The sequence below is a fragment of the Melanotaenia boesemani genome, chromosome 17 (genome assembly GCF_017639745.1).
Source record: "Melanotaenia boesemani isolate fMelBoe1 chromosome 17, fMelBoe1.pri, whole genome shotgun sequence".
Classification (NCBI taxonomy): domain Eukaryota; kingdom Metazoa; phylum Chordata; class Actinopteri; order Atheriniformes; family Melanotaeniidae; genus Melanotaenia; species Melanotaenia boesemani.
The window spans coordinates 29,191,625-29,208,742 of NC_055698.1; the positions used below are offsets into that span (position 1 = coordinate 29,191,625).

General features: G+C 40.1%; 2 protein-coding genes across 4 annotated transcripts; both read right to left on the reverse strand.

The window, feature by feature from the left end:
• Positions 1 to 64: 64 nt before the first annotated feature.
• hsd17b8 (hydroxysteroid (17-beta) dehydrogenase 8) lies at positions 65 to 5,071 on the reverse strand. The gene is made up of 9 exons (XM_042011740.1): positions 4,992 to 5,071; positions 4,307 to 4,509; positions 4,104 to 4,220; positions 3,728 to 3,823; positions 3,273 to 3,358; positions 3,094 to 3,178; positions 555 to 597; positions 341 to 415; positions 65 to 235 (listed from the first exon to the last, which is right to left on the reverse strand). Exons 1-9 carry the CDS (start codon positions 5,035 to 5,037, stop codon positions 216 to 218), a joined length of 771 nt encoding a protein of 256 aa, XP_041867674.1. The 5' UTR covers positions 5,038 to 5,071; the 3' UTR covers positions 65 to 215.
• A 905-nt stretch (positions 5,072 to 5,976) lies between these two features.
• Positions 5,977 to 15,986, reverse strand: brd2a (bromodomain containing 2a). 3 transcript variants are annotated; one of them, XM_042011692.1, is made up of 12 exons: positions 15,377 to 15,986; positions 11,106 to 11,438; positions 10,821 to 10,958; positions 10,539 to 10,689; positions 10,174 to 10,373; positions 9,560 to 10,072; positions 9,321 to 9,449; positions 8,999 to 9,190; positions 8,643 to 8,905; positions 8,212 to 8,531; positions 7,892 to 8,020; positions 5,977 to 7,765 (listed from the first exon to the last, which is right to left on the reverse strand). In XM_042011692.1, exons 1-12 carry the CDS (start codon positions 15,644 to 15,646, stop codon positions 7,638 to 7,640), a joined length of 2,766 nt encoding a protein of 921 aa, XP_041867626.1. In that variant the 5' UTR covers positions 15,647 to 15,986; the 3' UTR covers positions 5,977 to 7,637. The 3 variants fall into 3 exon arrangements, with proteins under 3 accessions (XP_041867626.1, XP_041867625.1, XP_041867624.1); XM_042011691.1 differs by having other exon boundaries at positions 8,224 to 8,531; positions 11,106 to 11,409; positions 13,850 to 15,982; XM_042011690.1 differs by having other exon boundaries at positions 11,106 to 11,409; positions 13,850 to 15,982.
• Positions 15,987 to 17,118: the final 1,132 nt, after the last annotated feature.

Sequence of the window (17,118 nt, forward strand, 5' to 3'; positions counted from 1 at the left end):
TGTTAAACAGATGTTTAACAGATGTTTATATCCTAATAAAAAAGGTTATCACATGATGCATGAATCATTCACCTAAAAAAACTTTATATTCATGTGTTCATTGGTACAAAAACACACTGTACAGCACATGTACAACACAACCACAACCAAACAGCTAAATTAATGACGAAGACGTTGGTCTCCTGCTGATGTTCATCGCTGCACTCAGGCTTCATTTAGCCAATGAAAAGCCCACCTGATGAAGACAGAAAGAAGTCAAATAAAACTCTGTGTGTTTGTATACTTAATAAGAGTTTATAAGTAACATAAATCACATTAAAAAGCTTTCAAAGAATCACACCTGTCACTTCGATACTGACTCCGGTGATGTACCGAGAGTCATCTGAAGCTAGAAAGGCACAAACATCAGCCACCTCTGGAGGACAGACAGACAAACCAAATCACATCAGATGCTGGGAAACAACGATAAAAACAGCCAAATGAACTTTGCAGCTTAAAATTTGGGTTAATTAACCCAAAAAAACCTGATACTCAGAGTAAAGACGTGCAGACACCTGCAGGTTCGCCCATTCTTCCCAGAGGAACCAGAGACGTCAACTGAAACACACAAAACACAACAGGAAACATGTTTTAGGATGTCAGATAAACAGGATGATGCAAAGAAGCTTGTTAGGATTTATGTCAACATTTAAGTTGGTGAGAGATAACTAAATCCAGACCTACAAACCCAAAATCCTCCACTAGAGGTCAGACATGTGGAATCCTGCCAGATTTACTCTAGTTTTTTTTTTTTTTTTTTTTAGACTTTGGCTGAAGTAACTCTGAATGTTTGGAAAGTAAAAGCTGCTTTACTTTAATGACAATCTTAAAAACTGTAATTTTATAGAAACATGCAAAATCTTTATTAAGACTGGCTTCTTAACACTAGAACAGTCAACGCGGTCATTTTCACCATTTTGAAATTTGCATAATTAATAACATCATCAAGTAAATACATAAATCCTTGATGGTCCCTAATTTTCCTAAAGCTATGTTAATTTTTATTAAAACTATGTTTAATATTTATTATGAAAAGGACAGAGGAAATATCATTACCTCCGCCAAGGTGGAGGTCGTGTACTTGGCAGTGTTGGTTTGTCTGTCTGTTAACAACACAGCTAAAAAAGTTCTGGACGGATTTTGATTAAAATTTTCAGGAAATGTTAGAAATTAAATAAGGAACAAGTCATTAGATTTTGGGGGTGATCTAGTTTGCTGCCTGGATTCAGGATTTTTTTTAAAGGATTCTTTGCTAGAGAGAGAGGGATAATTTGCCATTAGAGCTTCTTACTCAACAATAATGCCAACAATCATTAGCAGAAACAAAATTAAATTGGTTTGGTTTGCTGCTCTCTGAGTGCTTCTGGTTTCCACCTGTTTTGGCCACAAGAGGTTAATTTGACCAAACCGGATTTTGCCCTGTTCTATGTTTGGCTTCCTGATGTTATGGATCAGATGATGTGGAAATATTCTGTAAAGGGTGGTGTGCAGAGACGACCCACTGCTGTATTTTACTACATCCTGGAGCTTGAAGAAATGCACTGGCACCTAAAAAGCTCAAAGGAAGTTTCTGGAGCAGCTGGCAGAGGAACTTAGAGCAGAGTTTATAGATGGAAACAACCAGCAAGGCAACGTGGACTGCAGCACAATCCAAAGGTGCTGCAGATTCCTAAAAGGAGGAGTTCCCAGGTGCTGAGAAGCTGAATAAAAAAAAAAACAGCTCAGACGCTGCAGTGTGTGCAGGAGTTGTAAGCAGAAGAGCGGTGATCTGAACCTGCTGCTGCTTGTAAAAAGTCGTATTTAATTTAAAATAGTCGCATCAGCCTCACAGTAAATAGTCCGGATAGTCATGATAATATAATTATTCTTGCCTTCATATAACCCGTGGTAGTTGACTTTTTTCATGTTGTCTGTGTGTTCTTCATCACTTAGACTGTTCCACCTGTTAAATTCCGTTTATTACTAATTTTTAGACTACGCATATAGATGTTTAGATTTTGTACATTTCTGTGACAAATAATAGATAATAATAAATTTTATTTGTATAGCACAGAAAACAGGGATAAAAAAATAAAATAAAATAAATCAATAAAATACTATTTAGCAGAAGGCTTTTTTTTAAAAAGAAGGTTTTCAAGTTTTGCTTAAAACCTTCTAAAGACTATGGACTTCTCAGGTGGTCTGGTAGGTGTTCCACAGTCTTGGGGCAGCAGCTGAAAAGGCCCGATCAGCCATGCTACGTAGCTTGGTTCTGGGAACTTTGAGGGTGTTTGTGGTTGCAGAACGGAGGGTTTGTGAGGAGGTGTGAGGAGTTCCTGCAGGTAAAGAGGGGCATGTCCATGAATGCAAAGGTAGGTGAGGAGGAAGACCTTGTATTCTATTCTGAGTGGGATGGGGGGCCAGTGAAGAGTTTTCAGGATGGGGGTGATATGATCTTGCTTGTGCACCCTCATCAGGATCCTGGCAGCGCTGTTCTGGATGTATTGCAGTCTCTGGATGCTCTTGCCAGGGATCCCGATGAGGAGTGCATTACAGTAATCTAGCCTGGAGGAGACAAAGGCATGGACGAGCTTCTCTGCATCTGCCAGGGTGGGTGTTGGACGATGTTCTTGTGGTAGAAGAATGAGGTCTTACAGAGACGTTTGATGTTGGTGTAAAAAGTAAGGCAAGGGTCCATTTTAACACCCAAGTTAGAGGCAGATGTGGAAAGGGGGATGTTTGGGCTACAATTGTTGTTTAACAGTTTATTATGTAAAACATTATTTGATTATAATATTATAAAATACAATATTTTTGTAGCAGTATATTTATGTAGGTAATTAAATGACTGCTGGTGGCTGTTTTAGTAGTTATGGAATAGAGAACGTTCTAGTGTTAAATCATTTGTAGTTGAATTCGTGTTACTACTGAATTCACTCTCCCTGACAGAAAACAGATGTTAATGAGGTTAGAAGCTGTGTGGTCTGCAGTGATCAGCTTCATGACTGATTATGCACCAGTTCTGATTTCAGTCCTGACAGATGAAATGTTAAATCTAGGTTTTCTGTACTGTACCTTACTGATGACCTTCTCTGGTACTTTGTCCGTCATTGGAGTTGAAATGAAACCTGGTAACACACAGTTACACCGAATCCCGAACCTGGAAGAAGGAAATTACTTTTAGCTTTAGTTCTTTTTTTACATCCTACCATCTCCATGTGCCTCGTTGTGCTCCAGCTGCATCGTTTTATCACCTGCTGAGCTCTTTGGCAGCCGTCTTGGTTAAACCCTCAACTCCAGCTTTAGAGGCGGCATAATTTGCCTGTCCGAGGTTTCCAACCTACAAACATCGACACAAACACACACAGAGAAACAGAACATCAGGTGGTGTCGCTGTTTAAAACAAATGTTATGTGTGGCTCTCAGGACGAAAAGTGATGTCCTTCAGGTTGATCACAAAGCTTTAAACTTTGTTCCTGTATCTGACATGACTACCCTCTTCATCAGAAACTCATTTTAGTCTTGACTCTTTCTACTTGGTCACTTTAAACTCCATGGAGGAGAAACTATAAGCAAATCAAGGCTGAAAATATCTTGAAATCTGAGTCATTGTTATGGAGTTTTTTTCCACAACATTTTTCAAGTCTCAGCTTAATACTGAAAATGTGGAACAAACACATCATTTCCGCCATGCCTGCTCGTATCTCACCTTCCCCACAATGCTGCCCACAGTAATGATGGATCCTTTTGGAGCTCCACAGGCTACCAGAGCCTGAGCAACAGCCTGAGTCACCAAGAATGAACCCTGGAGGGAAAGATGATCAAATAAATCTCCTCATCCTTATTTATCATTTAATATTTAGACTTCACTTTCAACATAAATGCAGGTTTATACATGATGGTTGTAATGTCAAAGGAATGTTTGATTTCTAGACTTATTTTAAATTTGTTAAAGATTTAAAATGGATTAAGACTTTTTTTATAATGTATGACTGATGCTGCTCTGGCCATTTGCACAGATGTTTTTTTTTTTACAGAAATACTGTCTCAAGTCTCTTTGAGCCTCCGTAGGATAGAGCTGCTACCTTCAGGTTAACCTGGATGACTTTGTCAAAGTGTTCCTCCTCCATGTTGAGCAGAAAGTCGTCCTGCGTGATGCCTGCTGCGTGCACACATACAGAGGGAGGCTGGAAGTAGCGAGTCTGGAGAAATAGAGGACATTAACTCAAAAGGATTGAAAGAAGAAAAGGTGCAACACTCATAGCAGGATTCCAGCTGTTTTCCACACCTGTATACTCGTCACCAGCTGTTTTACGCTCTCCTTTGACGACACATCTGCTGTGGCCGCCATGTGAACCTGCCCTCTGAGGTCACTTTGCAGACTCTCCAGCGTCTCAGTAGCTGACTCCTCGCTGATGTCAGCGACCACCACGGAGGCGCCCTCGGAGGCTAGACGCTGGGACACCGCCCGTCCAATCCCGCTGCCTCCTCCTGGGAAGACAGGAGCGGAAAAATCACAGAGGCACCTGAACAGAAAGGAGGAAATCGACCAGAATTCGGCAGCTTGTCGCCTAAGTTTATTTGAGATTAAATAGCTGCAGAGGGAGGAATGTGGAAGAGTGACTGAAAGAAACTCAATGAACCAAATGTGCTGGTGACAAGCAAACAATAAACACACTGTTTGAAACAGTGAAACGGAAAAGTGCTTGGAAAACTTTTATTTTAAAAACTAATTTCGACCAGGTCTTAACGTTGAAGCAAAGCCTTGTCGTGTTGAATGAACAGAAACTTTAACTGTGTCAAACTTTCCAAGGTGAGTCCAGAGTTCAGGAGTATCTTTCATTGAGGTAACACTGCCACGGTTTTTAATGACCACAATTATCACAACATTTAAAAAAAATATATATGTATGTTAACAAAAACAGTACCACTCATCTATCTAAAGAAGAAGCTGCGTAGTAAATAAAACTTACCAGTAACCAGTGTCAACCTTGATATGAGCCGTGTGGCGGCCGCCATGATGGATTTATGTTGTTGTAGTTTTCAGTTCGACCGCTAGATGGCAGATATCGCGGATAATAAATCCTCTATTATTTTATTTATTTATTAAATCTTAACTGTTTAATGATTTAGTGAATAAACCTAACTGTGTTTGTTAACACCAGAGTTTATTTGGTTTTTGAAGCCACTGTAGCTTCAGTCTAACACCATGACAAAGAAAGAATATTGAATAAGAGGTAAAAAATAAAATATATAGGCCAACATATAAATAATGATTTTAAATTCCTGCCTTCAACTTAATCCTTAACCCAAGAATTCCCTCATAGCAAGTATCCTTGCCTGATTTTAAGTTACAGATAAATTAAGACTTAAGTCACATTAAAAATGTGTGATTAATTCATTAAAACTTTTAGAGAGTTACAAGTTTTAAGTATTATCATTTGTTTTTGATTTAAAAAGTTGACTATTCCACAGTATTTTGTCCTGTTTCGCCAACTATCATATACACATTGCACTGAATTACCCCCTTTAATATTTTCATCTCAACCAACCTCCCATTAGCTGCTGAACAGCTTCTGCATCACATCCAAACAAAAAACATCAAAAAAAATTCTCACGGGTGAAATAAATGTATACAACCATGTTCTCTGCAATGTCAACAAGCTGTATTATCATTATCATTATTATATTATTAATTTACATATTTATAATTTGGAAGTTTTCAGAGGATTAGAAAACTATTTAAATAAATTAAACGTCATAATTACTGGTTATTAATAAAAATGGATTTAATGAATTTACAAAGTATAACAAAACAGCTGAGGATAATTATTTATTCCTCCAGATCAAGTTAATTTTCAGTTTTGTGACAGTAGATGTTTGCTCCCACAGTGCTCATCCAACCAAGTTGCATGAGTAAATGAAATCACCTGTAAATGAAATGTTGCCAGTCAGTGAAAAGATGAACATATCTCACTTTATTTATGTACAGATGTTCAGATGAAAGGAGTACAGAGGCATTTTGATTTCTGACAAACTTCAGAGGAGAAAGATGGACATCTGGAGTACTGATTCCTAAAACCAGCAAGCAAAGGAATCAAAGGAAATCTACGCTCCTAGTGGAAAACAAAATGCTCAAATAAGACTGTAAAATATGTACACTTCTACAATCTTGACAGTTAATCTGTGCATATTTCAAACTGACTAAAAACCTTTTGCTTTTAATACCACGAAACAAGCATCTCCTTTAAAATCCTCCTAAATAAATAACTCGTAGACAAACTCAGAGCTCAAGCCACAGCTGATTTCTCAAAACGAAAAGAACACACTTAAAATGAAGTTTAGTAGTACCACCAAAACAGTGCATCATTAGAACATTAAACCATCTATCGTCTACTGAATGCCAAAATTTAATAAGCCACTTCCATGTTTTCATCAGCGTGAACAAACTGTTGACCTGCCAATAACAAGAGAAACGTCTCTTCCCAACCCACCATTACTACTGCTGATAATCACACAAATAAACACACAAATAAAACACAAAACTAAACTTCCAGCTGCCAAAGAGCTTAAAGGCCTCATTCTTTAGATTTAGTGACGCCACAAAACTCAAATCCTGATGAAAGAATCTTGTTTTTTCTGTTAAACTTGTAGTTTAATGACTGAAGAAATCAAAACAACTGAGATGTTATTTGGGCACAGGTGAATGGACAAGACACGTCCTCACAATTTATTAGCAGATTGGTCACAAAGAATAAAAAAAGCAACATGTTTATAGAAAATGTTTAATAGATGGAAAACAAAAAACAGCCAACAGGGGAACAGAAAAATCTAGGTAGAAACTGAAGCTATGACACGTTTCTGTACACGGAGGATGCGGTGAAGTCGCCGGCTCCTCTGTATTGCATGCATTCTGTTTTCTACTGAACCAAGGTGCTTCTGCGTGCAGCCATTTTCAGAGCCTGCGTCAAAACTATGAGGAACTTCACAAGGATGCACTTGTGGTGCCAGATCTCACACATGCAAACAAATACATGACACATTCATACAAACACACATCCGCTCATTTCTCCTCTTTATCACGCCAAAAAAAAAAAACTAAAAAACACACAACTCAGCCCACGCCAGGTCAATCTTCCCCACAATGAGGAATAAATTAGCTCCATAAAATGCTTCTTTATAAAAGAAAGATATTTATATAACTGTACACCTCATATATACAGCATAAAGACAGGGAGCATGGCAAGAAGGGAAAAAAAATCTCCAGAAATTAGACATATTCTGGCAGTAGCACCCTTATCCCTCCAACGTATGCTTCCATCTTTATTTGCAGGAGATGGAGATTCCCTCGCTCCGCCCGAGAATGGCTAGATGATCCCATCACCCGCCTCCCCTCGCATCCGTCCTCTGCTTTGTCCAGGACGGGATGAACGAGCTGAGCTCAGGGAGAGCCCCATCTCTCTCTATCCGGCTTTGCCAAGACAAGTCTGACCAGTTCTGCTGGTCTCTTCTGACCCTGCAGCTCCATCATCAGTAGCTCTGCAACAGTTCAGTCCACTTAAAGGGCAGAAGGAAAACCCTGGGTCACATGACCCTTTTTATATGGAACAATCCGTCTCTCAACCAGAGTCTGATTCACTTGTGTCTGAGGATGATGATGAAGAGGAGGATGAAGACGAGTCTGAGGAGGAGCTGCTGGCACTGAGACGTGACGGCTGGGTGTGGGTCTCCGACGCCGGTTTCTCGGCTACAGTAAACAAAAGATCAGACCATGTGATTCACATCCTTCATCTCTGGTTCAGGTTAAACTAAGAACAGGTAGTTTGATTAGTACATTATATTAGTTATAAAGAAAGGAGCATGGAGGACTTACGTTTGGTCTTTGGAGGCTTCTTCCCAGAGTTGAGCTGACCGCTGACGTCCATCAGCCGTCTCTCCAGCTCCATCTGTTTTTCCAGAGCGAGCTCTTCTCGTGATTTGCCAGCAATGTCCTTTTTACTCGCTGCATACAAGCAAACACTAAGATTACTAAACAAGTCAAGATACGCAACTAAATTATTTTAAAAAAGAAGAAAAAATAAAAAAGTGTGAGGGTTGAAAGCTTAAAGGCCACTGATTTGCTTTGCTTAAAGGCTGAAAAGCTCATCTGCCCAATTATGGACCCAAGACTTTAAGATTTCATTAACTCCTCACCATATGGCTTACGGGGTTTCTTCCTCAGACACGTCATGACGTATCTCTCCAGCTCCCGGAGCGTCGACGGCTTCAGCGTCTCGAAGTCGATCTCGATCTCCTCGGGGTTGGTGTCTCGCAGCGACGGCTCTCGGGACTGGATGATGTAAACGACACGGCCCAGCTTTTCACCTGGCAGCTTGTTGATGTCCAGGCTGAGCTGACGCTTCTCGTCATACGACATGGGCGCGGTGTCCTCCTCCTCATCAGAGTCAAAGTGACTCACGATGGGATCGTGCATGGTCTGGGGCATGTTAAACATCATGCTGGTCTTTTTGGATCTGAAGGAAAACGGGAAAAGACAGGATTGTAAGAATAAAGACGATGCAAGAGACTTGAACATGTACCAATACGTTCAGTTCCTACATCGTCCAGTAGGTGTCACTACTTACTTGCTCTTGTTGTTTTTCTTGCTCTGGGTCTTTTTAATCGGCATGACAGGACATGCAATTGCTTTATTGGGCTTGGCTTTGGGAGTCTTGGTGATTTTGGGGGCTTTAGGTGGTTTAATTGAAGGCAGGTCATCATCTATCCTCCGATGTTTCTCTTTTTCCACCTTTTTCTTCTTTTTCTTGTCTTTTCTCTCCTTCTTTCTCTTGGGTTTGACTATGGGGCCCTGGGACAGAGCAGTAAGCTGCTCGTGTACTGCTTTTAGCTGAGAAAAGCACAGATGAAAGCAACATTAGCACCTCAAGCAGGTTGCAGGTGAACATGTGTGGTACACGCGTGTTGTGGGCGAAGTACAAACCTGTTCCTGCAGCTCTGCCAGTCGGTTCGCCCTCTCCTCCTCAGAGTCGGAGCTCGGGCTGCTCTCGCTCTCCTCAGTGTCACTGCTGAGCTCGCTCTCAGATGAGGATGAAGAGGAGGAGGACGACGATGAGGAGCTTGGTGGTGCAGGAGGCTCATCTGGCATCTTAGCAAAGCAGAACTCAAACACATCCTAGAAGAAGAAAGAGCAGAGTGTGAATCAACCCGTTAGAAACAACACTGGTGAGCTGAGGAAGCAGAGAGAAAACTAAACCTAAAAGCCACAATAATAATAAATCCTATAATCTGAATACACAGGTTACCTGGAGTTTTCTGGCCATGGAAACCACATCATGATCAGGGGGGTTGTACTTGTAGCAGTTGGAGAACATCAGTCTGACATCAGCAGAGAACTGCTGAGAGTCGCGGTACTCTCTGCTGTCCATCTTCCTCTGAAATGCAAAAGAATGTTTAAGTAAATGCTATGTTTAAACTGCTGATGCAGTTCAGTACAAGACAGAGAAAATAAGCCTGTTCTAACTGCATGCATGAAGGCAAATACCTTGATGGTGCTGAGGTCCATAGGCTGTTTGATGATGTCATGGTAGTCATGGAGGCCGAGCGACGTCGCGTCAACAGGCTTGTAAAACGGCCAGGCGTACGCTGCATGCTTCTTTGACAGCAGCTCCTTCAGGACCCCGCTGCAGTAGCGCAGCTGAGGACTCAGCTTGCTGCGTCGCACCGGCGTCGGCAGAATGGAATCTGGCAAGTCCTTCTTGGGAGGTTTGATGGGTCGTCCACTCACAACTCTCCGGCTCGCTGCTGATGCTTTGGTACCCATAATCATCGCTCCGCTTCCCATACCCATGGCCATCCCCATGCCCTGGCTGAGGCTGAGGGCTTGGTTCATTCCCAGACTGTTGCTGTGGTCCATACCCAGAGAGGTGAGAGTGAGGGGGGAGTCATGCCCACCTCCCATCCCCAGACCTATGCCACTGACACCCATGGTGCTCATAATGGGCATAGCTACTGTGGTTGGGGTGGTGGTGTCTGCTTTCCGCTTCACGCCTTTTTTCTGTGATTAAAAGAGAAGATGCGGGTCAGAACGAACTGCATCTGTGGCTTTTATTTAATCAGTGTAGTAAAACTTAAACGTAAAGACAAATTTAAAATTACCTTAGCAGTGGGCTGTGTGTGGGGCAGGCTTGTAATGGTAGGGATGCTCTGTTCAGTGGGAAGCGTGGGGGTAATGCTCTTGGTCAAAATTGTCTGTGGGGGGGTGGAGAGAATGGAGTCGGGTGTTTCTGGGGTGGGAGGAGAGTACACCGACTGGGAGACGGCTGGAACTTGATGAGCCGTTGTCACTCCTCCCAAGACTGGGAAAGAGGAAGGGGGTAGAAAAAAGAAAAAAAAAAAAAAAAAAAAAAAAAAAAAAAAAAGAAGAATTTCAGTAATGTGCACATAAAATAATATAACCTTGAAATTCTACGGTATATATACACATGTACATGTATGTAAAATGCCTTGACACATCTGCACACCTGCATTATTTCTGCCTTTTCTGCCAGATTTTACTGGTTTGCTCCGTGGAGGGGGAGGAGCCAGTTCCACCTCCTCCTGGGGCATCTGAGCCACTTTCTGTAGGAACGCCTTCTCCAGAGACTGAGCCATCAGGACGATGTCGTCTGTTGGCTGCAACATGAAAACATGGACAAAATGGTCACATCAGTAAAAATATAACCCCTGGTTCTCAGTAGCAACTGACATGAAGTGCTGGCTGTAGTGGATTAAATATTTTAATGCACATCCAAAGGTTGACCTACCTTGTTATAAATGTAGCAGTTGGTGAACATGGTGTTGAAGTCCTGCATGCACTCGCTCGCACTGCGGTAGTAGTTATTTTCTAATCTCTTCTTAATGCTGCCCATGTCCATGGGAGTTTTTATGATCTTATGATAGTCCTGGAAAGAGATAAATGCTTTAAGGACTAATTTCAGAAATCTAAAAACCTGTTGTGAAACTAAAATAGTTTTAATGTCTCTTTATAAAAGTGTTGGGAACCATTTAGTTTCATGGACATTCTCAATATTCTTGACTTTCATACTCACAGGCAGGTTTAGTTTGGCAGCATCCACGGGTTCGTGGAAAGGCCAGGCAAAGTGGTGCCTCCACAGAGCTTTGAGCACAATTTTTTGTAGGAACTGAAGTTGGTTGGTCATCCTCCCTTGTCGGCTGGGGTCTTTCACTGGGGGCAGTGGGGGTCCCAAATGGATCATCTGACTGAGGGGGGGCATCCCAGGACTCTCAAAGTCCTCATAGAGCAGGGAGGGTTTTCGGATGCGCTTTCCAGCTGTGCCAGATGTGTGGTCCATCATGACTCCCATAAAGCCGATCTCAATCCCAGAATGAGAGCTGTGGGAAGCACAGTTCAGAAACAAAGACTATGGTTTGAGTTTTTACAGGGATGTCCCATAATGAACACAACTCCTGACCTCAACCAAAACCTTTAAACTTTTTCATTTTATTACATTTGCTGGGATGCAACAAAATTCAAATCAATGCTATTTTTACACTTTATTCCAAACTGAATATCGTAAGTAGCGCAGGTCACTTAAAAATTAAAAACTGAAACGTCTAGCTTTCAGTTTATCACCATGATTAAAAACCATTACCTGTCTGGCACACATACCGATCATGCTTGCCCTGCCACACACACGCAGTCTCAGCAGCCATTGAAGTGAACTGATTCGTACGTTTGCTAAATCAGCTCTCAGCTCAGAAAAAACTGCTACTTCCTCTTCTCTACCTTTGTCTCGCCAGCAAACTACATCGGCTTAAACTCCACCTCCCACTTCTGTGTGGAAAAAACTCTGTAAGCGTGTGGGTGGAGCTCCAGCTGCCATGATACAGTAATGACATACACAAGCTTTCCATCAGATGGCCAACGCACGCCCTGAAGACATTTATACCAACTTTACAGAAATGTCATTCAGAGTTTAATGAGATTTACTCTTGTTGCATCATTAGTAGCACGTGGGTTTTATTAAACATTCCTCCAGCAGAGTCCTTCAGGGAAAAAAGACACCTTCAATATGTGATTTACATCTTTGAAGAACTTGTATGGAAGTATAACAGTAAAAATTACTTGACCTGGTAACATTAAGGCAAAAACATAAAGCACTGTTCCCCATGTGTATTAAAGCTACTTCAAAATGAAGTAAAAAAAAAGTGCTGATTGTATAGTTTTGATTTTCCTTACTTTTCTGTAGTTTTCTAAAAATAAAATCCAACTTGACTTTTCATTTGTGTTCAGTCAACACTTATGTGGTCAGAATCACAGTAATGCCACAAATCTCCAAAAATGTTTCACATTAAATTCAAGATACTTTACAGATAACCCTGCAAACCAGCTGAGAAAAATTCTCACCACTGCATGCACAGTAACTTATATTTACTGAGAAACTACTTTTCTCATCCCACTCTCACAATCTGAACTCACCATAGCACCAACTTGGCTCATCTGCTGGAAACTAATACATCTGCTCATTTTATTTACCATATATGTATAAATAAAATCAGTATATTTGCAAATCTAGTCAACATTAGTTTTATAATCTCTCTCCTTTAATCACAGGGTTACAAGTGGCAAGTACAACTTCCGATTGGTTTAAAATATATAAATAAAATTTTAATCCAATTTTAATATTACAACCAAGAAATATGAGATGAATATCTTGATCAGTCGTCTTGAATGATACACCTTTTGGAAACTCTTTTGACAGTAAGTGTACTTTATTATTAAAAATGAAAAGTAATCATTTACACAACAAAGGTTAGATTTGAAATAAAAGAAATGAACATTAGTAGATAAAATTGGGAGTCAATGTTTTACATAAATAAAATGTATAAAAACAAAAAATTAAGGCACATTGGTGAAGGCATAAGCACAATAAAATAACTTCTACGACCAAGAAAGGTCCTATGTAGTCTGACTAGAGTGATATTGAGACCTGTAACCAGGCAACCACTTAAAATACACAACACTAACTTAACCTATCAGGGAGCACAAGGTTTGCTTTTAAAATACGGATAACAGCATTTAAGAACGGTGGCTGATATTTGTGTGCTAGCCATAAACAATGTCTGAGTGGTAGGAATGCTAACGGAAACTGCTGTTATGTAAACGCAGAATGGAGCTGCTGAAAAACAACCCCTGGCCGCCACATGGCTACCACAACAAACCGACCCTGGAAGATACAGACCTCTGCCGTGCTATTGCGTCTGCAGCTACATTGTTCATTTACCAATTTACAATAAAATAAACTTTTATTGTTTACATGTACACATCTACATGGATAATATTACATTATTTCATTACGGCAAGTTTGTCATTGCTACATGACCTAAGACAAAAAATAAAAAATGAACAAAACTGACGGCAATTAATTTGCCTGGACACATCGATTCCTGTCCCAATGAGGCAGAGTGATAAATGCGCCCATCATGTAAAAGCTTTGGTCTGCGTGGCTAATGCTAGCAATGCTAATACCGACTACCAAGCTGCGAGAGCGGCCAACGGCAGGGGCGCCCCGAAGATGGCGCCGGTATAGCGCGATCAACAATTGCAGCTTGTCTTACCTAACCTAAATATATTTTCATTTCCAGTATATACATGGCGCTCTTGATACTTTTAATGACTCCAACTTATCCCTGAGGTATATCCAATGTCCAGTTTCTTTTCCAGGCGTATTACACCACACACAGGGAGAATCGATATAAAGGAAATAAACCATGAGATTTTTAAAATAATCCCTGTGATGGAAAGTTGAGAGTCAGTTTAACCGGTAGATACCTGTCAAGCGGAGGGTTAACAGCCATATCCATCAGGATGGATCCGGATTCTGTTTTTAGAAAGATTCAAAACCAGGATCCGTCTCCGGGCGTCTGTCTGCTCCGCTCCCCGCCACAGCGAAGTTCCCTCTTATTACTAGGTTGAAATGGCGACTGAGAGACTACACCCGGTTTTTTATAGACCAACGATCCACCTTATTGGATAGACTACTTTGATATGGCTCCGCCCATCAAAATTTCATTCGCTGTTTACGATGTCTATCACAGTAACCACGCCTATATGATGCTCAAGCTCCACAAACAATCTTTAAGGCCAACCTATACGCATAATTTTTACACCAGTCACGGATATTGCACAACACAATTGGTCCTTCCAATGTACCAATACAGATGTTGTGCCTGTAACTGGCTCCCGCATATTATGCTTCACAAAAAACGAACGCAAGAGAGCCGCCCTGCTCTTTATCATATTACATTACGTCAACGTGTGCAAGGAGACGAAAGGGATTGGTTAGAAGAGCTGGAACGCGGGCTTTCAGTCTAAATACCAAGTATCCTATTGGTCCTTCAACTCGGTCACGCGCACCCTCTCCCTCAGAGAGCCTCTCCCTCACGAGCTCCACTTACAGAATATCCGCATTTCTTTCTTCTAGAAAGAGCGCACAGCCGCCATCTTTGAGCACTGAAATAAAGACTATTGCAATCGATTTTTCAAAGACGGAAAACCTAAATGATAGGAAAAATACACTAACACGGAACTTTCAGTTGATTAACACAAACATATTAACGAAATTATCTGCCGCAGACAAAGATGACGCCTTAAGAAGACCCCCCCAAAAAATGAAAAAAGAAAGGCCTTAATGGCAATCTAAAATCTTAAATAGAAACGGTTTAAGCCAAACATCTGACTGTGAGGCTAACTTTTAGGATTAAAGATTATATATATATATATATATATATATATATATATATATATATATATATATATACACACATACACACACTCTCTCTGGGTCACACAAGCACCTACAACCACTGAATGACACAGCAGTTTCCCTCTGACCTCGGCCTCCATTCACGTTGACCATATCAAACTTGATTTAACTGCATTGTAGAGCACAGATAGAGGCGGTTAAAATGTTATATTTCGTTACCTAAAAATTCCTAATACTAAACTATTACATAAGCTTTACCCATTCTTAAAATATACAATAACTTACAGAATATGCTACATATTTAGCAAAACTAAAACGTTTTGATCTGAGAGCGACTAATTCAACGACCACACAACATGGTTACCTAACCACTGGCGCCCATCCCCCACACCAAGGTTACAAATTCTCTACAATGTCACCCAATAAACGATGGAAAGTTATCTTATGAATCCATGCGATATTAAATATCACTACAGTTTTGACAGATTGAAGCTGTTAAATTTAGTTAATCATATATGAAATTAAAAGGAAAATTAAATTACCCAAAACAAAAACATTTTCTACGTATAATAATAGAAATTAAAATAAAAAACTCTCCACTTGTAAATTCCAAAATAATGCGAAACCTTTCTTCCCAAAAGCTTCTTGTCTTCCACCTCGACACTTTTTAACCAACACATTTCCCTTAAACATGTCCGCCTTCTTCCCCCATTCCCTTCGCGGGGTGGGGGAGGGGAGTCATGTGATGACACAAGCCTGAACATACTGTTCATCACATCAGAACACGTGGCATTCCTCAAAGACTGCAATAAAATGTATCCACAGCTCGTCCTTTCTCTCGAAAACAGCACATCCATGTCCATGTCGTCAGATTGATTCTAGACACTGGGCCCATACTTAAAAAGTTGGCAAAATATTCGAACAAAGAACATACTTTCTCCGTTGGACTTGGCTCACTCCAATTGGTCAGATCTAAACACGTGACAAAGCGATTTTAGTATTATTGATTGCGCCATCGCCCAAACTTATTCGATTACCATCCATATGTGATCGCAGTATTCCCTCATAGGTTGTGTATCTTAGTCTGTCCCAAATTGGAAACATATCTGAATATCTGTTTTCTTCCGATGACGACAGCTGTCGAAACTGTCTCGCAACATGAAATACTGCGCATGCGCACATCTTACGACGCTACATTGCCAGGAATGCATGGAGGACAAGAGGCTGATCTAAGAGCAGATTTATCACACGAAAAATGCTCCTGCATTTCAGCGTTTACTGAAAAGGAGGTGGGATTCAGCTGCAGGGGAACTGATGAAAGTTGGTTTCAGAATAAAACAGGAAGAATGGCAGATCTATCTATCTATCTATCTGAAAACAACACACCGTTCCCTGCCATGCCAAAACTTTGAGTGTTTCATGAATAACTGATAATTCATTATAATAAAAAGAGAAACAAGTAAATATAATATGCTGGAAATACTAAAAGCTGAGTAGAAATCAAGAAATAACTGTGTTTCAGTTTTAAGACAGGAATGTATAAAATGTACGAAATCTTGAAAAATAAGCTTATTCAGTCATCTATGTGTCAGGAACTTGATTAACTCAATCACCTTACCTATTTGTACCTTTAGAAGAGTTTTTATTTTAAAAGAGCTTAAAACCAGACTCTAGGCCATATTTGTCTATTTATCTATCCAAAAAATACTGAATAAATTTGTACTGTATTATGTTCAAGCCATTATTCATGATACACATAAGAAAAGCTGCATTCTTGTAACAATATTTTTATATTTACCCACCACAGAACAGTTTGGTTTTCTAGCTATTGGCAGAGTTTTATGGAAGGGTTGTTATGTGGATTCATGAAACAGGACCTACACTTATGACAAACTGTATACAAAACAAGGAAAAGTAAACATAATATACATGATTTGCTATTTAAACTTAATTTAAGTAGAGTTGAATCTATTATAAACCTTTTTTATATTATAAAAACTTAAAACAAACACACATAATTCAGTCATTTAAGTGGCGTCTTTTGTAGTCCTCACACAAAAGTGGTGATTTAAAGTAGACTTTGTTGTCAATTGATAATAGACCACTTTACTTTAAAACACAGACCCATATATATATATGTAAATGTCTTTGTTACAGTACCAGTCACAGTTCAAACTACACATAAAAATTACACATGTATATAAGATACAACAGAACTACAACCAAATGAATAATTGATATCTGAAATGAAAGTTTTTCCTCTTCCGAATGATTCTTGACACATACCCACAATATTCATTCTGAATATGAAATAAAGGATAAATGAAAGTGAAAG